At 48.4% G+C, this 24,580-nt stretch overlaps 1 protein-coding gene across 3 annotated transcripts in view; it reads right to left on the reverse strand.

Annotated features, from left to right (window-relative positions):
- Positions 1–1,672: 1,672 nt before the first annotated feature.
- Positions 1,673–24,580, reverse strand: part of dock5 (dedicator of cytokinesis 5) — a 211,806-nt gene continuing 188,898 nt past the window's right edge. For 2 of the 3 annotated variants that reach the window (XM_063057153.1, XM_063057155.1), the window contains 10 exons: positions 21,870–21,954; positions 20,562–20,648; positions 16,544–16,720; positions 15,489–15,572; positions 14,537–14,674; positions 11,247–11,413; positions 9,093–9,288; positions 7,419–7,551; positions 5,507–5,628; positions 1,697–5,317 (listed from right to left, as the gene is read on the reverse strand). In XM_063057153.1, coding sequence (XP_062913223.1) covers positions 5,201–5,317; positions 5,507–5,628; positions 7,419–7,551; positions 9,093–9,288; positions 11,247–11,413; positions 14,537–14,674; positions 15,489–15,572; positions 16,544–16,720; positions 20,562–20,648; positions 21,870–21,954 — 1,306 coding nt within the window. In that variant the 3' untranslated portion in view covers positions 1,697–5,200. Of the gene's footprint in view, positions 5,318–5,506; positions 5,629–7,418; positions 7,552–9,092; positions 9,289–11,246; positions 11,414–14,536; positions 14,675–15,488; positions 15,573–16,543; positions 16,721–20,561; positions 20,649–21,869; positions 21,955–24,580 lie in introns of all 3 variants that reach the window. The other variant, XM_063057154.1, reaches the window with a different exon arrangement.

Raw genomic sequence — 24,580 nt, forward strand, 5'->3', positions numbered from 1 at the left:
TCATCACAGAGCACTGAACCAGGCCCTTTGGCCCAGTGAGTCCATGCTGACCCATTTACATTCATTCCCATTTGATCCTCCCCAAACTCTATCACCCTTTCACACACCCAGCATTTTACACAGTGGCCATTAACCAGACCATCCACAAATCCTCGGGATGTGTGGGAGCAACCTGGAGGAAACGAGGAGGCATAATCTGGATCTCCCTCACCCAGTCCAGTTCTCCCCTCCATCCTATGGCGGGGTGGAGTTCCTGGTAAAGCCGCCACCTCACAGAGTCAAAAACTTTCCCAATCTCGGGTGCCGTCTGAAGTTCACACCTTCTGTCTGTGGGCTTTCCTCCAGGTTGTCTGGTTTCCTCCCTCATCCGAAAAACGTGTTGGTCAGTAGATTAACTAGCTGCTAGTAAATTGCTCCTCGCGTGCAGGTGAAGTGAGGGGTGGAAGGGAGATGATGGGAACATGGGGAGGATGAAATGGGCTATAGCATAAAGATGAGTGATTGATGGATAGTACAGATGCAGTGGGCTGAAGGGCCTGTCTTAGCGAACTTTGAATCGCTGTGAATTAGATTGGCTTTATTGATCACGAGCATTGAAACATACAGTGAAATGCCTCATTTCAGCAAATGACCGACACAGGTCAAGGATCAGAATCATGTTTCATGTCACTGGACTACGTCATGAAATTTGTTAACCTTACGGTAGCGGTACAATGAAATACATAGTAAATATAAAGAAAGAAACTGAAATACACTAAATATGAAGATTTATATTAAAATAAGTAGAGCAAAAAAAAAGTGAGGTAGTGTTCATGGGTTCAATGTCCATTCAGAAATCAGATAGCAGAGGGGAGGAAGCTGTTCCTGAATTACTGAGTCTGTGCCTTCAGGCTCCTGTACCTCCTTCCTGATGTTAACAATGGGAAGAGGGCATGTCCTGGGTGCTGTGAGCACAGCCCGCCAGAGTAGCCATGATTTCGGTACCAACATAGCATGCCCACAACTCACTAACCCTCACCCGTACATCCTTGGAATGTGGGAGGAAACCACAGCACCCGAAGGAAACATGCCAACGCCTTACAGACAGCGGCAGGAATTGAACCAATTACTGGTGCTGAGATAACCGCTTTGCTACTGTGTCGCGCATTGGACCATTTATCTACACACAAACTGGGGCTAATCTAAAAAATGGGCACTTGCATATACAATCAGTCTTTGTACAGTATATAGGATAATCTTATGTATTTATATTTATGGTGTCTCTTATTCTTATCGTGGGTGGTGGGGTGGAGATACATCTCTACCAAAGGAGGTGTAAGTCTCTCCTTCCTTCTGCTAGCCTGCAGGTCACCGTTAGACAAGGTGCAGCACCTGCTTAGCCCCCGATCAGGGTCACGTGAAGCCATGTGGATGGTCGTACAAGTAGCTGGTGCATATCACAAGTCCTGACTATGTGACCACTGACGCCAGGCAGACAATCTCTGAAGAGTATTGATAATGGCTGGGGTCACCCGTCTTGTAAAGACACTGCCCAGAAGAAGGCGATGGCAAACCACTTCTGTAGAAAAATTGCCAAGAACGGTCATGGTGGCGGGACCATGATCGCCCAGGTCATACGACACGGCACATAATGATGATGAATTTTATTGGGCATCAGATCTGGAGTAACAGTCACTTTGGTCTCCTGTGCACTCGTACTGACGAATGGCAATAAACAAACTTGAATCTTCTCACAAAACTTCCAAGATTCTCCGTTCTGCAATGCTACCACTAAATTGGGGGACAAAGCATGTAGCAAGCAGTCAGGTCCTCGTGGTCTGTGGTTCACGCAGATAGCGAGTGTTCGTCTGCGTCCTCACTCAGCCTTGCACCTCACTTCTCCAGAACAGACTGCCAAAGAGCCAGCTTGGTAAACACATCATATTTAATAATGAGCACAAGAGCATTGGTTTAGAATTCAATCAAAAGACTCACTTCGTTATGGTTGAGCTCAGTACAAATGCACTCATTTCAATAATGACATTTATTTTAAAAATCAGTTATATTTACAAACTTTACACTGGGAGTGCATGTTAAGGATTAAAAGAAATCAAGTTTTAAAAAAAATTCTGAATGCCATATTTGAAGAGCTATGATATGCCACTTTTAATTTGGTCTGAACTTTCCAATCTTAATTCTCAGTCACATGTCTCCGGGATAGGCGCGACAAGGATTGGTTAGAAATAGAAAATAATGGGAAAATTCAGCAGGTTGGGCAGCATCTGTAGAGAGGAAACTCTTTGTAAGGGCTAGGAATCTCTCCAGCAAAAGATCTTTGCCTTGCAGTGTTCTCCCTCTACAGCTGCTGCCCGACATGCTGAGTGTTGTCAGCATTTTCTGTTTAGTTCAGATTTCCAGCATCTGCAGGGTTGTAGTTTGATTTTTCATTTGCAGTTTTAGAAACGGAAGCTTATTCCAGCGAACACCAAGCGACCCACACAGTAACGTCCTCAGCTGGACGCTCCCTTGCAAGACACTCCCATTCCAGTTTGGGACCCTGTAGCAGCAAGATATACACCTGAAATAGTTGGGGTGAGAAATTCTATTGTGCTTCTTTATTTTCCATTAAATCTCAGCAAGAAAATGAATCTCAGGGTTGTATATGGTGACGTATACTTTGATAATAACTTTGAGGACTGTGTGGTCCCATCTGTCTGTGAGCTAGAGAGCAGTCTACCTTTTTCTCATATCGTTTGTCTTAAATCTGCACCCTCGGATCCTCAAACTAATGACCACACTTCGCAACTTCACCGTGGCAGGATTCTGAGCAGTGTGTAGGAACAGACAGATCTAGAGGTTCACATCTATAGATTCCTCAATGTTGCTGTGCAGGTTGAAAGGGTGGTTAGAAGGTGTGTGGTGTTGGCCTTCATCAGTCAGGGAATTGAGTATTAAGTTCTGGTTAGACCACACGTGTAGTATTGTGTTCAGTTCTGGTCGCTTCACTATAGGAAGGAGGCGGAAGCTTTTTGGGTGGCGGGGGAGATGTGTCCCTACCAAAAGAGGTACTGAGCCCCTTCCCTCCCTCCTAAGCACCTGCTTAGCTCCCCCACCCCTCTCCACCATGTGAGACCATGGAAGCAGCCGGCACAGATCACAAGTCCTGGTTGTGCGACCACTGACGCCAGGCAGACAATCTCTGAAGAGTATTGATAATGGCTGGGGTCACCCGTCTTGTAAAGTGCTGTGGGGGAGAGAAGGGTTCGGTTGATCTTGGGGTGGGTTAGAAGAACCTTGTGGGCCAAAGGGCCTGTACTGTGCTTTACTGTTCAGTGTTCTGTATCTCAAACTAAAATAGAATTAACCTAGGAGGGGAAAAAATAGGGATTATTACATTGGAAAACTAGGTTAGAAATCCCAAACAATCAATTTATTTATTTTTGCTGAAGGGTCTCAGTCCAAAATGTTAACTGTACCTTTTTCCATAGATGCTGCCTGGCCTGCTGAGTTCCTCCAGCATTTTGTGTGTGTTGAGGAGGAATTTGCAGCAGCTGCAGATTTTCTTGTGTTTGTCATTTATTTATTTATTGAGATACAGAGCGGAATAGGCCCTTCAGCCCTTTGAGCTGTGCTGGCCAGCAATCCCCCAATTTAATCTGAGCCTAGTTATGGGAGAATGACCAATGAATCTAGCAATCAGTACGAGTTTGGACTCTGGGAGGAAACCGGAGCACCTGGAGGAAACCCGCGCGGTCACGGGGAGAACGTACAAGCGACGCCGGGAACTGAACTTGGGTTGCCGGTACCGTAAAGCGTTGTGCTCTAACAAGTGAGAGAGAGATAGAGAGAGATAGAGAGAGAGATAGAGAGATAGAGAGATAGAGATAGAGAGATAGAGAGAGAGATAGAGATAGAGAGAGAGAGATAGAGAGATAGAGAGATAGAGAGATCAGAAAGAACAAATGGAGCCAATGAGTTTGGAACGTTTCTGGGATTGTTAAATTTGGAGAACAGTGAGATTGGAGGTCTAGAGATGTCTAATGGACCTTGGGAGAGAAGGGGAGACCGCCAGTGACTATGCAGGTGGTCAGGAGGAGGGGTTGTCCAAGCAGTAGCCCAGTGCTGTAATGGGAAGACGGTGATATCCCAGGTCATTGAGATCGTCACAGGGATCAGCCATCATCCAAACCCAACCTGTCACCTCCAGCGACTGTCCTTACTCACCACTAGCTCAGCAAAGTGAATATAATGTGAGATCAGAGTCATATAGCACACAAACAGATCCTTTGGCCCATCAAACCCTTGCTTTCCTGTTTTCCAGCCTAGTTCCATCTACCCACACCTGGATTTTGGGTGTTCTCAGCATCTCCAGTCGTGCACCAACCAGCCCCAATGCAGTCAGGAACTCTACTGGGGATTAGAAATGTCGTCACAGAATTATGTAAACTTGGTCCTCTCAGATAATAATCTTATATTCAAATGTTAGGAACCTTAAATTAAAGTTAATTTCCCTCTTTTGCGCTTAATATACAACATGAAGAGTGCGTTGCTAATCATATTTCATACTTGTAGGAAGAAAGAATGTGTAATGAAATACTGACATTATAGTCACCCCTTTCCGGGATTACTCCTTTGATTTCTGTTTGATCTTTATTTTTTCCTTTTTCCAGTTATGTCTTCCGTTAGGATATTGTTTCTATATCAGCAGCATGTTATATTGGGCTTTTTAACCTCCCCTGCCCCAACCCTGTTATGAAAACTGTGCTTAGTGCTGGGGGGGGGGGTGGAATTCTCTCCTCTCTGTGTTTTTGTCTGTACCCCTGGCTCAGGGGACCTTGTGCCAAGGTGGCAAGTGGTTTCAGTGTAGAATCAGCTGCTGGGCTTGTCTGGGCGACACTTGAGGTTGTCCGCGGTCGAGACGCCCAGGGGAAGTGGAGTGTGGGAATTGAGGAACGTTGGCTCGCGCAGCACCACAACGGCGTGGACGTCCGACCGGGAGAGTGAGGACCCCCTCCAAGAGCACGGATTCCAGTGAACTCCAGCCGCCGAGGGCGAGCCAAGCTCCTGTTATACTCTTGCTCCATCTGAGCCCGGCTCTGCCTTCGCCGGGACGCCGCACATCCCAGACGGAGACCTCGTCCACAAAGATCCCTCCCTCCCTTCGCCCCCGCGCCAGGGAGGGGCGGCGGCGATCTGCGGCGGAAATCCTGACCAGCACCGGCTACTCGGCTCCTGGGAGGTACGGGTATCCGTGCGGGAAGGTCGCTTGAGATTGTCGGGCTTTTGGAGGCGGAGGCGGGGGCCGCGGGGAGTTCTTCTCGGGAAGTGGTGGAGCAGGCTGCAAGTAACCACAGGCATTGGATTATTCTTCATCGCTCCTCACGGGTAAGGCAGGCCATAAATCTGAGCAAGCACACCCTCACGGCGGCATTTTACCCCCACACCCCACTCCCTCATTTCTTCCTCTCGTGGGAGGGGGAGGGGATTGAGAGAGCGGAGAAGGGAGGGGCAAACGGTAGGGTGTTACCTTTAGGGAATCGCGTTGACTTCCATTCTCACAGGGTTTGCTCTTGGGAGGAGGTGGTGGCGGGCTGGTTGTCTCGCCAGGGCTGGGCATCGCCTCTGAGCCAGTCTGGAGCAGCGGCTGACCTGGGGAAGGGATAGAAAGACTTCCTGAAACTCTGCATCCTGTGCCAGAGAGAGATCTGACAATACAGATTCATAATTCTGGTAGAACAGAGGAACTGGGCAACAATAATCCGTAATTCTTTGAAAGTGGCATCACAGGTATCAGATAGGGTTGTAAATAAGAGATTTTGGTGCATTGCTCCTCAGAAATCAGAGTATGGAGTTGGGATGTTATGTTGAAGTTGTGTAAGCCATTGAGGCCTAATTTTAAGTACTGTGTGACGTTCTGGTCGCCTACAGGAAAGATGCCAATAAAATTGAAAGAGTGCAGACAAAATTTACAAGAATGTTGCCGGGACTGGAGGACCTGAATTGAAGGGAAAGGTTGAGCAGATTAGGACTTCAGTGCAGGAGAATGAGGAGAGATTTGATAGAGCAGGGTTTCCCATCCCAGGGTCCGTGGACACCTTGCTTCATGGCATAAAAAGGTTGGGAGCTCCTGTGATTGAGGTATACAAATCTGAGCGGTATAAAACGGGTAAATGCAGGCTTCCTGCACTGAGCAACTCTCACAAAATGCTGGAGCAGCTCAGCAGGCCAGGCAGCAAAAGTACAGTCGACGTTTCAGGCCATTGGTCCTGATGAAGGGTCTTGGCCCAAAACGTTGATTGTTTACTCTTTTCCATAGATGTTGCTTGACCTGCTGAGACACTCCAGCGTTTTGTGTGTGTGTTGCTTGGATTTCCAACATCTGCAGATTTTCTCTTGTTTGTGAATCTTTTCCCCCCACTGAGGTTGGGTGAAACTAGAACTCGAGGTCATAAGTTGAGGGTGAAAGGTGAAATGTTTAAGGGGAACCTGACAGGGAACTTCTTCGCTCACAGTATGGAGCCAGCTGCCAGTGGAAGCGGTGGATGCGGGTTCCATTTCCACGTTTAAGAGAAGCTTGGTTAAGTACATGGATGGGGGGGATATGGAGGGAGATGATCAGAATCAGATTTAGTGTTGTGAAATTTGTTAACTTAGCAGCCGTAGTTCAATGCAATACATGATACAGAAGATTCAGGTGTGGCTCGATGCGAGTAAACAGAATAACAGTTTGGCACTGACTAGAAGGGCAGAAGGGCCCGTTTCTGTACTGTAGTGCTCCATGACTCTATAATACCAGTTACAGCTTCCTGCCCAACAGTCAGAATGACACCCGCCCGTCTCCTCGTCGAGGGGGACTGCCTGATTACATAGGGTGACCGTGTTCAGCCTGTTGGCTCCTGGATAGAGAGCTCCAGCCCAATGGAGCCTGTGGTGTACAGGGCAAGCACAGGCCCTTCAGCCCATTGAGTCTGTGCTGACCCATTGATATTAATCACAATCTATTCTCCTCACATTCCCATCAACTTAACTTTGCTCTTTTAGATGTGGCATAATAAATTTTAGAGTGATTCCAGAAGCTTTACGAAAGGAATGTGGGAGACAGGACCCCGGTGAGTCTGAAGGCAGCAAAGGCAGCATGGGAGACACAGCGCTCACTAGTTACTAACCTTACCCGTATAACTTTGGACTGTGGGAGGAAACCGGAGCACCCGGAGGAAACCCACACGGTCAAGGGAAGAACGTACAATCCCCACGCAGACAGCTGTGGCACTCGAACCCCAATCGCTGTTGCTATAAAGCGTTGTACCAGCACCAACCACAACGCCCCCACGCTGCCCCCAATGACAACTCGATGAAGGTTTGGGGCAGGGTTTGGGAAGGTGCAAGGGGCTGGGTTAGATCCCAGAGCTGTGTCATGCCGTGGCTCTCAGAGTACGTACTCGGGTTCTTTGTGGTAGCGGGTGTCGTGCCCTGCGATGGGGACAGGGTCAGTTGCGAGAAGATCTGGAATGTAGGCAGACGCTTATCACCAACCTGAAGGCTCTTGGGTCGCTGTGCTCTCAGGGGCGAAATCTGTAAACCAGAACACAGTACTTCCAGTGAAGAATGTAATTTATCTACCCAGTTCCATTAGAGAGAGGAACAGAATTAGGCCATTTGGCCCATCAAGTCTGTTCTGCCATTCCATAATGGCTGATTTATTATCCCTCTCAAATCCATTCTCCTGCCTGCCTCCTGTAACACTTCAAGAACCTATCCGCCTCTGCTTTAAATATACTCAACGACTTGCCCTGCACAGCCATCTGTGGCAATGAATTTGAAAAATTCACCACCCTCTGGCTGAAGAAACTTATCCTCCCTTTCTAAGGGTACAGGCCAAGAGCCATCAAACGCTACCATACATTCCCTGGGGTCCGTGGACACCTTGCTTAGGGCATAAAAAGGTTGGGAGCCCCTGTGATCGAGGTATACAAATCTGAGGGGTGTAAAACGGGTAAATGCAGGCTCCTTCCACTGAGCAACTCTCACAAAACGCTGGAGCAACTCAGCAGGCCAGGCGCATCCATGGAAAAAAGTACAGTCGACATTTCATTCCACTTCATTCCCTTCCTTCCTTCCTTTCGTTCCCAGAATCATTCTTGCGAACCTCCTCTGGGCTCTCTCCAATGCCAGCATATCCCTTCCAAGATAAGAGGCACAAAACTGCTCATGATACTCAGTTTGATGACAAGATAGCTCACTGGATCATAACTGGGCAAATTCAGGCAGAGCTGCATCTTTGGCAGGAGTCTGTCACGGTGATGGTTTGACCATAGATGTTCATGGGGGCTTAATTGCTTCCCCGATGACTCGGACACACAGCTGTCTCTGGAGAACAGCAGGAGTCTGTATTTCCTTATCTGTTGCTCATAGGAAGAAGGCCATTCGGCCCATAATATTTATGCAGGCCCATGGAGCAATCACATCTGCACTGATTTTTATTTTTGATTTAGAGATACAGCAGGTGAGAAATGACACCCATGTGACCAATTACCTTACTACCCCAGATATCTTTGGACTGTGAGAGGAAACTGGAGCACCTGGAGGAAACCCACTTGGTCACCTGAGGAGAACGTACAAACTCCTTACAGACAGTAAGGACAGAATTGATGACACCCCACCCATACAGGGCGATCATGGCCGACTGTGGTCTCCCCATGACCATGACTGTTCTTGGCAAAATTTTCGACAGAAGTTGCCTTCTTCTGGGCAGTGCCTTTACAAGACGGGTGAACCCAGCCATTATCAATACTTTTTAAGAGATTGTCTGCCTGGCGTCAGTGGTCCCTTGTGATACGCACCGGCTGCTCATACCAGCTGCTCCCACGGCTTCACGTGACCCTGATCGGGGGCTAAGCAGGTGCTACACCTTGCCCGAGGGTGACCTGCAGGCTAGTGGAGAGAAGGAGCACCTTACACCTCCTTTGGTAGAGACCTATCTCCACCCTGTCACCCATTAAATGGCTTAGGGTTGGGTAAAGTAGGTGTGTGATGTTCTGTTTGGACTCAGGAAGCTGCTTTGACCTGCGTCTCTCCCTGTGACTTCATGGACGTTAAAGTGCTGAAGTACTTACTACTTCTGAAGAACAGACTTTGTCAGGGGAGAGCTCGCTCCTTGGCTCCTTCTCAAAGATGACCTGAGATTTACTGAGGTTCTTCTCCTTCCTCTTGGCCTTGCTCACTCGACCATCGAGGTCCTCTCTGTCCAGGCCGTCGTCCGGCCGGGAGAGTGTCGAAGGCCTTCGCTCCAGGAGCGGATCCAGGACAGACCTATGGGCAACAGATAATTTTACCATCGGCTCAATACTCCCCTTTGGTTGTGGCCATAAGATCAGAAAATATACAAACAGGATCAGGCCTTCCAAATCAGCCCTCCATTGAGCTGCTCTGCCATTCAATCAGGGCTGATTTTTGTTTTCTAACCCCCTTACCAATCAGGAACCCACCAATCTCTGCCTTAACTTGGCTTCCACAGCCACCCTTGGCAACGAATTCCACAGATTCACCCACCCACGCAACTCAGCTGAAGAAATTCCTCTTCATTTGAATTCTGAAGGGACGTCCCTTCATTCTGTGGCTGCGCCTTCAGTCCTGGACTCTCCAACGAATGCAGCAGTGTGAAGTGGTTGTTGCACTTGGAGAGGACAGAGGACAAACCAAGGCAGAACTTACACAGCAGGGTCACGGGTAGATACGGTTGTAAAGAGAGCTTTTGGCATGTTGTCCTTCATAAAATCAATGTATTGAGTACAGGATGTTACGTTGAAGTTGTATAAGATGTAGACGAGGCCTAATTTGGAGTACTGTGTGTAGATCCGGTCACCCTACCTACACGAAAGGTATCAATAGGATTGAAAGAGTGCAGAGAAAATTTACAAGGTTGTTGCCAGGCCTTGAGTTATACCAAAAAGTTGAATAGGTTAGGATTTTATTCCCTGAAGTGCAGGAGAATGAGTGGTGATTTGACAGAGGTATACAACATTATGAGGGCTATAGATAGAATGAATGCAAGCAGGCCTTTACCACTGAGGTTGGGTGAGACTAAAACTAGAGGTCATAGTTCAAGGGTGAACAGTGCAATATTTAAGAGGAACCTGAGGGGGATCTTCTTCACTTGGAGCGTGCTGAGAGTGTGGAACAAGCTGCCAGTGGAAGAGCTAGATATGGGTTTAAGAGAAGTTTGGATAAATGGAGGGATATGGAGAGCTATGGTCCAGCTGTGGGTCGAATAACTTAGGCCCAGACTAGATGGGCCAAAGGGCCTGTTCTGTGCTGTAGAGGTCTGTGACACCATGATGGAAACATCCCATCTCTGTCCACTCTTTGCAGAACTTTCATTATCTAATCACAAACAAGAGAAAATCTGCAGATGCTGGAAATCTGAGCCACACACTCAAAATGCTGGAGGAACTCAGCAGGCCGGGCAGCATCTATGGAAAAGAGTAGAGTTGACATTTTGAGCCGAAACCCTTCGGCACTGAAACGTCGACTGTACTCTTTCCCTAGATGCTGCCTGGCCTGCTGAGTTCCTCCACCATTGTGTGTGTGTGTGTGTGTGTGTGTGTGTGTGTGCGCGTGTGTGTGTGTGTGTGTGTGCGCGTGTGTGTCTGTGTGCGTGTGAGGGTGTGTGAGAGTGAGTGTGTATGTGAGTGTGACTGTGTGTGTGTGTGTGTGTGTGTGTAAGTGAGTGAGTGAGTGTGTGTGTGTGTGTGTGTGTGCGTGTGAGGGTGTGTGAGTGAGTGTGTATGTGAGTGTGTGACTGTGTGTGTGTGTGTGTGTGTGTGTGAGAGTGAGTGAGTGAGTGTGTGTGTGTGTGTGTGTTTGTGTGTGTGTGTCTGTGTGTTTGTGTGTGTGTGTCTGTGTGTGTGTGTGTCTTTCAGTATCCGACAGGTTGCAATAAGATTTCCTTCCCCCCCACCACCTCATCCTTCTGAACTCCACTGCGTTCAAACGTAGAGGCATCAAATCCTCCTCATACGTTGGAGACCAGGGAAGAACATTTTCACCATAGCATGCATTTTCTTACAGTTTCTTTTTTGTCCTACCTTGACGTATTTATGTGTGGAATGATCTTATTGGACGGTGCGCAAACAGAAGATTGTCACGGTACCTCAGTACACGTGACAACAACAAACCATTTACCTCCTCTCAGTGTACGTTCCGTCTCCCTGCTCCCACCAATCAGGGAGCTCCTTGCTTTTCCTGCGAAGTAGACTGGGCCTACTCACCCGTTGGAGGCTGGTCTAGACGAGACACTGTCCGACGACGTAGACGAGCTGGACACCACCGACGAGGCCATTGAGATGGTAGAGAGGCGGCGGAGTGTGGACGACATTATATAAGGAAGGATCATGGATCCTGACCTGCTCCGTTTCCTGTCGGTGAGAGACGGCGGCTGAGGAGACAGTGAGGGATGTCGTTAATTCCAAAGTTCCTGGGTAACGGACGAGCTCTGGACGGGGGAGGGGCCAGAATCCGAAACACAACCAGAAAGTGCTGGAATTACTCAGCCGGCCAGTCAGGAGAGAGAGGGAGAGAGAAAATGGCCTTTCAAACACTGAGGATCTGAAATATTGACTGCTTCTCCCTCCACAGAAGCTGTCTGATCTGCTGAGTATTTCCTGTACTTGATGCACTAACCCCAGGTTACAGGGTTCTGCATAACCGCGCACCTTTATCACACCTTGTCCCACAGGAGTAAGATAAATCAGCTGGTTGAGTGGTGTCACAACAACAATCTTGCACTCAATATCAGTGAGATCAAGGAATTGATGGGGAACACACACACTAGTCCTCGTTGGGGGGTCAGCAGGGGAAAAGGTGATCAGTTTCTAGTTGCTGGTTGTCAGTGTCTCTGAAGGTCTGTCCTGGGCCCAACACACTGATGCAATCATGAAGAAGTCACAACAGTGGCTGTGTTTCATTAGGAGTTTGAGGAGATTTGGTTTGTCAACAAAGACACTCACAAATTTCTACAGATGTATTCTAATTGGCTGCATCACAGCCTGGTATGCACAGGATCAGAAAAAGCTACAGAGGCTTGTAAACTCAGCCAACACCATCGTGGGCACCAGCCTCCCCACCATCGAGGACATTGTCAAAAGGCAATGCCTCAAAAAGGCAGCATCCATCATTAAGGATCCTCACCACCCAGGACATGCTCTCTTCTCATTTTTACCGTCAGGGAGGAGTTACAGGAGCCAGAAGAAGCACACTCAATGATTCACAAACAGCTCCTTCCCCTCTACCATCCGATTTCTGAATGGACAATGAACCCATGATCACTACCTCACTACTGTTTTATTCGTATTGATATATCTTGTGTAATACACTGTGCCCTTTCCCCAGAACAACAAATTCCACGACATACATATGTTAGAGATATTAAATCTGATTCTGATTCACGAGTGCCCTATGACACTGAGAGAATGAGTGAGCACCTTACACCTCCTTTGGTAGGGACTCCTGCACCAGAACAACACACTCTTTCTTTTCTGTGACGGGGTCAACAAAGGTAACAGATTGCACCAAAGTCTTCCAGCTTATGCCGAGGGTGGAGGAAACGCACGAAGCGTGGCTCATGATGTGACTGGACAGAAACGTACAGGTGTCCAGCCTACAGAAGAGTGCGAGGCACGTTCTCCTCAGGACAAGAGACTGCGAGGATATGATTGCATTTATGTGGAATTTGCAAACAAATGGGGAGAGCAGCAGACCAGGTCTTTCATCCACAGTAAAGCACACAAAATGCAGGAGTATGTAGCATCTATGGAGGGGATTAGAATAAACGGTTGATGAAGGGTCTCAGTTCAAAATATAGACTGTTTACTCTTTTCCACAGATGCTGCCTGTCCTGCTGAGTTCATCCAGCATTTCGTGTGTGTTGCTCTGGATTTCCAGCACCTGCAGAATCTCATGTGCGTGTGCGTGTGTGTGTGTGTTGCTCTGCCTTATGTGTGGCTTCTGAAAAAGAGATTGTAAGCAAAGAATATGTAGGGATGGTGCAGAGGAGATTTACCAGGATGTTGCCCAGATTAGAGAGCACGTCTTATGAGGAGATGTTGAGCGAGCTGGGGTTTTCCTCTTTGGAGAGAAGGGGGATGAGAGGAGACTTATAATGATAATAAGAGTGATATATGAGAGGAAAGTCGACATTTACCCCACGGTGGAAATGGCTAATACAGGGGGGCATTATTTTAAGGGAATTGGGCGAAAGTAAAGGGAGATGACAGAGGTAGGTGATTTTACACAGAGTGCTGGGTGAGTGGAATGCCCTGCCCGGTGTGGTGGTAGAGGTAGATACATCAGGGACATTTAGGGGGTGCTTAGGTGGGCACATGGATCATAGAGAAATGGAGGGCTATGTGTGAGGTAAGGGTTAGATTGATTTTGGAGTAGGTAAAAACGGTCTGTACTGTGCTGAGGTATCCTATTTGGATATGTCTATACATGTCCATACATGGCCTCCTCTACTGCCATGATGAGGCTAAACTCAGGTTGGAGGAGCAACATCTCATATACTGTCTAGGTAGTCTCCAGCCCCTTGGCATGAACATAGAATCCTCCAACTTCCGGTAATTCCCTCCCCCTCCCTTCCTCTATCCCTATGTCACTCTGCCCCTCCCCCAGCTCCCTCATGGTTCCGCCTCCTTCTTCTACCACCCATTGTTTTCAGGGCTGTGATGTCAATGCTTCCCCTCCCCCACCCCTTTGTCTTTCAAATTACTGGTCTTTCAACTGAAGCTACAAGCATTCTTCAAATCCTTCCCCATCTTTCATTCTTCAGTCCTGACGAAGGGTTCCGGCCCGAAACGTCAACTCATCGTTTCTAACTGATGCTGCCCGACCTGCTGAGTTCATCCAGCGTACTGAAAGTGTTGCTTTGATCACAGCATCTGCAGACTATTTTGTGTTTACGTCTCTATCAAAGGAGGTGTAAGGTGCTCCTCCCCTCTGCCAGCCTACAAGTCACCCTTGGGCAAGGTGCTTAGCCCCCTCCCCCAATCAGGGTCACGTGAAGACATGGGAGCAGGTGGTGGACGGTCGTACGAGCAGCCGGTGCAGATCACAAGTCCTGGTTATGTGACCACTGACGCCAGACAGACGATCTCTGAAGTGGGTTGATAATGGCTGGGGTCACCCGTCTAGTAAAGACACTGCCCAGAAGGAGGCAATGGCAAACCGCTTCTGTAGAAAAATTTGCCAAGACCATTCACGGTCATGGGAAGACCATTATCACCTACGTCAAACCACGTGGCACATAATGAACAATCTGTGTTGAACTGTTTGATACTCTACGTTGTAAATAATTTTCATTACTTTTGCTCCTTACAAATGCAACCAACGTTGTAATCAAATACTATCTTCAGAAACGGGATTGCGGTTCCAAAGTCTGGGGTTTAAGGAGCAGATTTTTGGGTTGGCCACAGCACCCAAGGCCAGTCAGGTATTACCTGTGCCCTCAGAGAGTGCCTGCAGCCTAGAAGCTGTAAGTACAGAAAGCCTTCACACCGCTCACCAGGGTTATCACGCCGTACAGCTTTTGAACTTTCTCCTTCAGCTCCCGGAAGCAGGACACGATCCAGTCGTGCAGCGGCCTCAACTCCTCTGTGGATTTCTCCCCGTGAATTCGGATTCCCTCAGCCAACAACGGGATCTGGGAAAGATGAACGCAATGCATCAGGATTTAAGGAACGTTACTTTACCAGGTGGGAAGTGCCCCTGCTTTCTGGAGGAGATCCAGGAGAGTGCGAAAGGCAACGACCGGGAGTAAACCAGTGGGCAAATGATGGCTGTGAATCAGGCCAACACAGCATGGCCACGCTCACTGACAGGTTGGCCTTTGGAACGTGGGAGGAAACTGGAGCACCCGGAGGAAACTCATGCCGATATGGGAAGAATGTACAAAGCTCAAAGTAAACTTATTATTGAAGTACATCTACGTCACCACATACAACCCTGAGATTCATTTCCTTGTGGGCATACTCAATAAATCTGTAGAATAGTAACCATAACAGAATCAGTTCCTTGCAGACAGTGTTGGGAATCAAACTCCAGTGAGGGATCGCCGGCACTGGGAAGTGATTGCACTAACGTGTACCCCCTCTCCCCCCACGGTCTGATGGAGAAGGTTAAGATTTGAGAATGAAAGCAAGAATGCAACGGACCTTGAATTCAAAGCCTGTGGTTTTCTGGGGTTTCGATGGGCAGGGCAGAACGGGACTGTGATGGGAGTGCGGATGAAACTCAGCTGAAGTTCCTGAAGGGCGGAATGGAAGAGGCAGAAAAAGAGGAATCGATCCTCCGACAAGTGGAGCGAGTGAGCAGAGAGGTGGAGAGATCTGGGGCTGAGTAATGGGAGATGGCCCAAAATGGGGCACCTTGGGTGGTATGGACCAAACTGGGCATAACAGCTTGGTTCTGTACTGTATGTCCTTACAGACTCGAAATGCCCAGAGACAGAAGCCCACCTGTAAGGCAATGAGTTGCTTCAGGGTGTCGATCTTCTCCTGGTCTTCAGGGTGTTCCTGAATATACTTGGAACTGAAGAAGGCCTAAGGAACGAAGAAGAAACACTCGATAATGAGCACCATGTACAAAATGTTGGAGGAACTCAGCAGGTCAGACAGCATCTACAGAGGAAAATTAATGTTTTGGGCCGAGACCCTTTATCAGGACTAGGAAGGAAGGGGACAGAAGCCAGAATTAGAAGGTGGGAGGAGGTGGAGGGAAGTACACGCTGGCAGGTGATAGGTGAGACCAGGTGAGGGGGAAGTGGGTGGGGAAAGAGGGATGCATTATAAAGCTGGGAGGTGATAGGTGGGCACGTGGCCAAGTGGTTAAGGCATTGGACTAGCTACCTGAAGGTCATGAGTTCGAGCCCCAGCCGAGGCAACGTGTTGTGTCTTTGAGCAAGGCACTTAATCATACATTGCTCTGCGACGACACTGGTGCCAAGCTGTATGGGTCCTAATGCCCTTCCCTTGGACAACATTGGTGTCGTGGAGAGGGGAGACTTGCAGCATGGGCAACTGCCGGTCTTCCATACAACCTTGCCCAGGCCTGCGCCCTGGAGAGTGAAGACTTTCCAGGCGCAGATCCATGGTCTCGCAAGACTAGCGGATGCCTTTAATTTAATAATAGGAGGAAGAGGTAAAGGGCTGAAGAAGGAATCTGATAGGAGGGGACAGTAGACCCTGGGAGAAAGGGAGGGAGGGGTGGGCAGGTGAGGAAAAGGGATGAGAGGGGGACCCAGAATGCGGAATGGAAAGGGGGTGGAGGGAAGAAGGAGAAATCGATGTTCGTGCCATCAGGATTGGAGGCTATCCAGACGGAATGTGAGACGTTGTTCACTTGGTCTCATTTTCAGCACCTGCAGAATTTTGTGTGTGAGTGAAGCCTTCCTGAAACGGGTAGGAATCCCTCCTCAGCCCCAGCACAGTGTACGCCTCCCAGCAGCTTGAGAGCGGCGCAAACTCCCCCAGCCCCTCACGCTCAGTGCGAAACTGGCCCGCTGCTTGCCTACCTTCTCGTAGTTTGCGAATCCACCCATCACCGCTGCGTCGACGATGCCGTTGAGGAGCATGGAGAGGGGGTGGGCAGGCAGAGAACGGTCCCAGGCGTACTGCTGCACCATGTTACTGATCTTCTCGTTGGCCTGCTCCATAGTCTCGATGGCGTTCCCCAGTGGGCTGATCTCCTCCTGTGAGCGGAGCGGGAAACAGCTCAGTTTCCTTTCCTCCCTCTCTCATTTACCTCCCTCCCAGCTGCTTCCCATTACAAGGACCTGTTGTCACTGGAGAGAGTCTAGAGCAGGTTCACAAGGATGATTCCGGAATGAAGGGGTTTAACATACAAGGAGCGATTGGCAGCTTTGGGCCTGTACTCACTGGAAGTAGAAAAATGTGGGGGGATCGCATTGAAACCTCCCGAATGTTGAAAGGACTAGACAGGATGGATGTGGGGAGGGTGTTTCCTATGGTGGGGGTATCCAGAACTAGAGGGCTCAGACTCAAAATTGAACGGCAACCTCTTAAGACAGAAGTAAGGAAGATTTTTCTTAGCCAGAGAGTGGTGAATCTGTGGAACGCTCTGCCACAGACTGTGGTGGAGGCCAAGTCCGTGGGTATATTTAAAATGGAAATTGATAGATTCCTGATTGGTTGGGGCATCAAGGGATATGGTGAGAGGGAAGGTGTGTGGGGTTGAGTTGGATCTGGGATCAGCCATGATGGAATGGTGGAGTGGACTCGATGGGCTGAATGGCCTAATTCTGCTCCTGTGTTTTATGGTCTTATGGTCTAAACACCAGCGAGCTGCGTTCCATTTTGGAGGAACTTGCCTCGGCGGCCATTCCCCCCGACGTCAGCCAGACGGGCTCCTCAACTAAGGAGGCATCACACACGCAATACATCCCAGGAACAACTCCACCACGGACCCAGGCCCAGCTGTGAAAGGTGGAGGGACGGCCATGGGGCTACAGAACCGCCAAAGCAAGCTCCAAAGACGTCATCTCTGGGTGAGGAAGCTCTTCGAAGAAGGGCGACCTCTGGGGACAATTTGAAAGACAGAGGACTCTGTCAACAGCTTTTGCCCCAGTGAGATTGATGGGCTTCAGAAGAAGAGGTGGTCCAGTGGCGTAGTGGTTATCACAACACTTTACAGTACAGGCGACCCAGGTTCGATTCCTGCTGCTGCCTGTAAGGAGTTTGCACGTTCTCCCCGTGACTACGTGGGTTTCCTCCGGGTGCTCTGGTTCCCTCCCACAGTCCAAAGACGCACTGGTTGGTAGGTTAATTGGTCATCGTAAGTTGTCCTGTGATTAGGCTGGGGTGAAATCGGCAGGCTGAAGGGCCTACTCTGCACTGTATCTCAATAAATAAATAGACAGCACAGGAACAGGCCTTTCGGCCCATCCTGTCCGTGCTGGTCCTGACGCCAAATTAAATGAGACCTATCTGCCTGATGTGATCCATATCTTCCATTCCCTAAGTTCTTCTTAAATGTCACAATTGTGTCTGTTCTACTAAGTTCAAGGTTATTGTACATTCCCTGGGGATAAATCCCATGAAAATCAGCTTTTTGCTAAAACAGCACAGTAAAAGACAAAAATGAGTCAACATAAATTTATGTTAAAATGATTTATGCATTAAAATGGACATGATGCTGTTACAAGTTGAGAGAGAGGGAGAGAGAAAAAGAAAGGATCGGAGATAGTTTTTGGATTTCTCAAGTCTGATGGCAGCGGTGAAGAAGCTGTTGTTGAATCTTGAGGTAGGGGTTGTGTTGGAAATCACTGTTTCTTTTAATAGTACTTTTCTAAGATTTGTACTTTTTAACAAACTCATGGGTTTTTCAGTGTGTGGTGGTTCATCCCCACTCACTGGCAGAAAGCGGTATAGCAGCTAAACTAACAGTTTAGCACCTTTCTCATTTTTCATTGGCTAAGTATTAACACATTACCCATGTGATGTAATTGTTTCAATTATGCAGCCTATTAACCAGCTTATTCCTATCTAAGAATTTCCTTATCTGATCTATAAAAGTGAGATATTTTTCAGAGGTGATGTTTTGGCACCTTTTTCTCTTGACTTGGCATTCTCCTCTCGGCAATGTTTCTCAGCTCTTTATTTAGTTTGCTTAGTATTTCCACGTTTGTTTGCAGTCTAAAAATACACTGAAATCTTGGAATTAAGACTGCTCGTCATTTATAGCTCCCAGATCAGAAAATAAACTGAGGTTCAACAGCCTTCAGGCTCCTGTAACTTCTGCCTGTTGGCAGCATCGAGAAAAGAGCATGGTTCGGATGGCAGTGTCTATGGAAATGAGTACAGTCGACGTTTCGAGCCAAGACCCTTCAACAAGATCTTGGCCTGAGATGTCGTCTGTTCATTTCCATAGGTGCTGCCTGGCCTGCTGAGTTCCTCCAGCACTTTGTGTGTGTGTCGCTTGGATTTCCAGCATCTGCAGATTTTCTCTTGTCTGGATGGAGTTGCTTTCCCTGATAACAGAGGTCACCTCGATGATACATCGCCTGGCGTAGATGTCCTGGATGGAGGGGAGAGCTGTCTCCGTGATGGAACTGGCTGAGCCCAGTCTACACTGCAGGCTTTGGAGTCCCCACGCCAGGCTGTGATGCAGCCAGTCAGAATGTTTTCCACTGCACATCTGTAGAAGTTTGTCAGAGGCGTACACACCCAGGGGATAAATGCCATAAAATCAACAACCTTAAACTCATTCAAATTATCCTTAACCTACATGCCGAAACAAATTAGTGCAGGCTGAGTGAGAGGAAAAGAAACGTAGTGTTAGGGGGTTTTCGGGTGGGTTCAGGAACCTGATGGCGGTGGGGAAGAAGCTCTTGTTGAACCTTGAGGTGAGGGTCATCAGGCTCCTGAGCCCCTGACTTTGTTTCTGTTGAAGTCCTTGGAAGAAGACCTGTATGAGGAATAGCGTGTGCCGCTGATGTGGATATCCCACTAAACCAGGGGTTCCCGACACTTTTTACGCCGTGGACCAAACAATGGGTCTGTGGACCTCAGGTAGGAAGGTGATTCTTGCCCCAGAGTGACGCAAGACGACTCTACTCCCTGTATACTCAGCCAGATGCACCGACAGCAGGGGTCCACGGAGCCCTCGGTTCACAGGAAGGCTCCATGGCATAATAATGTCTGGGAAACCCTGATCTACAAGTTTGCCGATGATTCCGGTGTAGCGGGCCACGCCACAAGTTATGGTGAGTTGGATACAGGAAGGAGACAGAGGGCTTAGTGAAATGGTGTCTTGATGACAATTTTCCCTCAATGTGAACAAAATAACGTTGACTTCAGAAAGGTAGCGGGGAGTGGGGCAGGGGTGGTGAACATGCTCCCGTCTCCATCAGAGCTGAGGTCGAGAGCTTCAAGATCCTAGGAGTGAACACCAAATAGTCTGTTCTGGCGCTGACAGCACTGTGGGTGTATCTGCACCTCAGGGATGACAGTGGTTCAGGACGGGCAACAAGAGACAAGCAATAAATGCTGGCGTAGCTGGAGACGCCCACATCCCGTAAATGAATAAATTTGAAAAAACTACACACACGCCAAGAAAGCTCACAAAACCTCTACTTCCTCAGGAGGCTGAGGAAATTCAGCACCTTCCCGTCGACTCATTTTTACCGATGCACCCTACCTGGAAGTATCACAGCTTGGTGTGCCAAATGCTCTGCCCACGACTGCAAGGAACTGCACATCACGGGAACCCGCCTCCCTTCCACGGACACTGTCAACACTGCTCGCTGCCTCAGCAAAACAGCCAGAATAATCAAAGACCCCCCAACCCCCCTGGACATTCCCTCCTCTCCCCATCCCATTGGGCAGAGGAAAGAAACAACAGAAAGTATGTACAACCAGGCTCGATGACAGCTCCTACACCACTGTTACCAGACTCCCGACCTCACAATCTACCTCGTTATGATCTTGTACTTTATCGTTTACCTGCACTGCATTTTTTCAGCAAAATTTGGCAGTGAAAATCTGACGTTAAAATCAAAAGATAAAGCTTACCACTGTGGCAGTCTTCACCTCGAACCACTGCAGAATACCGGGGAACTTGTACACTGTGGTGTATGTCACTCGTTCAATCCACATAGTCTGTAAGGGAAGTCCAACGTTTAGAGCATCATAGAGCACTACGGCATAGAAACACACCCTTCAGCTTATCTAGACCACACCGACCCTGACTTTCTGCCAAGTCCTATCAATCTACACCCAAACCATAGCCCTCCCATCCATGTCCCTATCCAAACTTCTCTTAAATGTTACAACTGAACCGCAATCACCACTTCCCCCGGCGGCTGGCTCTGGCTCTGAGTGAAGACATTCCCCCTCACGTCCCTCTTAAATATTTCACCTTTCACCCTTAACCTATCACCTCTAGTTCCAGCCTCACCCAACCTGAGTGGAAAAAGCCTGCATGCATTTACCCTGTCTATACCCCTCATCATTTTGTATACCCCGAAGATTTCCCCTCATCCTCTTACACTCCAGGGAATAAAGTCCGAACTTATTCAATCTTTCCCTCGAACTCAAAGTACATTTATTATCAAAGGATATACACAGTATACTGTCTTCCTGCAGGCAGCCACTAAACAAAGAAACAGCATAGAACTCATTTAAGGCAGGGGTTCCCAACCTCTTTATGCCACGGACCAAAACCGTTAAGCAAGGGGTCCGTGGACACCAGGTTGGGAAACCCCGCTAAAGAAAACCAACCCCTCACAACAAAGACCATTAAAAGTGTAAAAAAAAACCAAATCACGCAAACAACAAAAGTTAAACATCAACCGCAAAATCCCCAAAAGTGAGTCTACAGCCAGGAGCTGGCGAAGCCGGTCCAGGAGCCATTGGCTGCGGCCACAGCCACTGAGTCACCCAGTTCAGCGCCGTGTTGATGGCTGCAGGCCACAGCCGCAGATCCCGTTCTGCGCAGAAGTGCCTCGATCAAATTACACAGATAGTAAAGCACGTTCAGGTCCTTGAGTCCCAGCGACATCCTTGTAAATTTTCTCTGCAATCTTTCAAGATGGCACCTTGTCCTGACAAGGTGGACACATCTAACTCAACTTCGCAGGGATTCATTTCTGCCAGCCACAAGGACAAACCATGGGACAAACTCTCAAACTGCAGGAATTCTCGATTTGTATCGTCGGCACTAAAGGGCAAGGGCTCACAGTTAACGGTTATACGGGATCAGTCAGGAAGAATGAGGTTTCTTTATTCCCAGTTTAACAAATGTCCTGGAGAAGGGGTGAGCAGCCTGTAGGGTATGCTGTAACACAAGACCAGCTCCTCTGCGCCACGATCGCGTCTTACCGCAAATTCGTTGTCGGGATCCTTCTCTCCTTGGTGAAATGGCCGGGAATACTGGAACTGCTGAACCTCGTTGGCCCGGTAGAAGCTGTAGAGAGTGAAACAAGCTGAAGGTGATTGTCACAGACCGGGGGCTGAGCTCAGCCGTTCTCTGATGATGGCTTTGGAAGATCCACAGTATACTCCTTTCCCCTCTTTCTGATCTACAGGCTGTGGTAATGGTTAATTATAGAACAACATGGACATAGGCCTGTCCATCATGGCCGAGCCTTCCCCTTGTGGCAGCATCTACAGGAGGTGTTGCCTCAAGAAGGCAGCTTCTATCATCAAGGACCCCCACCATCTTCTCGCTGCTACCATCAGGCAGGAGATGCAGAAGCCTGAAGTCCCAAACCTTCAGGTTCGGGGACAATTACTTTCCTACAAACACCTGCACCAGGACCACAGCCCTCCATTACTTCTCCCATCTTTATACCTATCTAAACTTCCCTTAAATGTTACAATTGAACCCACAACTACCACTTAACGTTGGCAGCGTCTTTGCCACTCGCATCGCACTTTGAGTGAAGAAGTTTCCCTTTACATATTTCACCATTCACCCTTAACTTGTGACCTGCTACACCTGCTTGTTAATGCTAATATCTAATCAGCCAATCACGCAGCAGCAACTCAATGCATAGAAGCATGCAGACATGGTCAAGAGGTTCAGCTGTTGTTCAGACCAAACATCAGAATGGGGAAGAAATGGGATCTAAGTGACTTTGACCGTGGAATGATTGTTGGTGCCAGACGGGGTGGTTTGAGTATCTCAGAAACTGCTGATCTCTTGGGATTTTCATGCATAACATTCTTTAAGTCAGGGCATGAAAGGTTACAGGCAGAAGACAGGAAAATGGGGTTGAGAAGGAAATGGATCAGTCATAGTCAATTGGTGGAGCAGACTTAATGGTCCGATAGCCTAATTCTGCTCCAATGTCTTATGGCCTTTAGAGTTTACAGAGCATGGTGTGCAAAACAAAAAAAACATCCCCTGAGCGGCAGTTCTGTGGGCAAACAAGCTTTGTTAAAGAGAGAAGTCAGAGGAGAATGGCCAGACTGGTTCAAGCTGACAGGAAGGTGACAGTAACTCAAATAACCACACGTTACAACAGTGGTGTGCAGAAGAGCATCTCTGAATGCACACATGTCCAACCTTGAAGTCGATGGGCTACGGCAGCAGAAGACCAGGAGCATGCACTCAGTGGCCACTTTATTAGGTACAGGAGCTAGATAATGAAGTGGTCACTGTGTGTTTGTCTCATCCCTTCCCTTCTTTGCATTTCCTCCACTTTCCTGAACATTACCTAAGACAGGCTTCTAACCCATAAGACATAGGAATGGAATTAGGCCATTTGGCCCACTTAGTCTGATCTGCCATTCCATCATGGCTGATTTATTACCCCCTGCCCTCTCAATCCCATTTTCCTGCCTTCTCCCTGTAATCTTTGATCCCTGACTAATCAAGAACCTATCATCCTCCGCTTTAAAGACTCCCAATAACTTGGCTTCCGCAGTTGTCTGTAGCAACGATTCCCACAGATTCACCACCCTCTGGCTAAATAAATTCCTCCTCATCTCCATTCTCAAGAGATGTCCTCGTATTCTGAGGCTGTGCCCTCTGGTCCCAGACTCACCCACTATAGGAAACATCCTCTCCACATCGTTCAGTACTCCAATCATTGGTAGGACCAGCTTGTGTTATTTCCCAGCTACCTGGTCTGCGTTGTTCTGAAGAAATGAATTATAGTCACCGAGAGAGGCACTTTGGCCCACCAAATAGATGCTGGCCCTCCATTGTATTGGAACAGCACTGCAAGAGGCCCTTTGTGCGTAACTAATCAAGTTAGCAATGAGAGGCCTAATTAAACTAATCCCTTCTATTGATTTACTGAGATACAGTGTGCACCAGGCCCTCCCAGCTCTCTGAGCCCACCTCCCAGTAAACCCCAATTTAACCCTCGTCTGATCATGGGACAATTTACAATGACCAACTAACCTACCAACCAGTACCGTACGTTGTTGGACTGTGGGAGAACACCCAAGCGATCATGGGGAGAACCAACAAACTCCTTACAGAGAGCACCGGAATTGAACCAGAGTCGCTGTGCTAACCACTACACTGCTGTGCCTACACAATGTCCGTATCCCTCCAGACTCTGCAGGTTGGAGACTGTCTAAGACAGCTCTGTTGTATGCCTCCACCGCCACCCCTGCTGGCCCATTCCAGGCACCCACCTCTCCCTGTGTAAAACATCTGTGAACTTAACTCTTCTCACCCTCAATGCATGCCCTCTGCGAGCAGACATTTCGACCCCGGGATAAGGATACTGGCTGTCTACTCTGTCTCATCTCTCCACCTTCCCATCAACTGCCCCCCGATTCCGGCACTCAGCCACACACAGTTGACAGCGGACAGTTAGCCCATGTTTGGGGCGTGGGAGGAAGCTGGAGCACCAGACACCGGGTCACAGGAAAAACATGCAAGCTCCACGTGGACAGGACCAGAGGTCAGGATCAAACCTGGATCACCAGAATCAGGAGGCAGTGACTCTGCTTGCTACATCACTGTGTTGTTTGAACTAAGTTTCACTTATGGACCTCCCAGCGTTAGAGAGTACTGTGCCTTACGAGCCTGATTGACGTTTTGAGGAAGCGACCAAACAAATTGATGATGG

Source organism: Mobula hypostoma, chromosome 8 (assembly GCF_963921235.1).
Source record: "Mobula hypostoma chromosome 8, sMobHyp1.1, whole genome shotgun sequence".
Taxonomy (NCBI): domain Eukaryota; kingdom Metazoa; phylum Chordata; class Chondrichthyes; order Myliobatiformes; family Myliobatidae; genus Mobula; species Mobula hypostoma.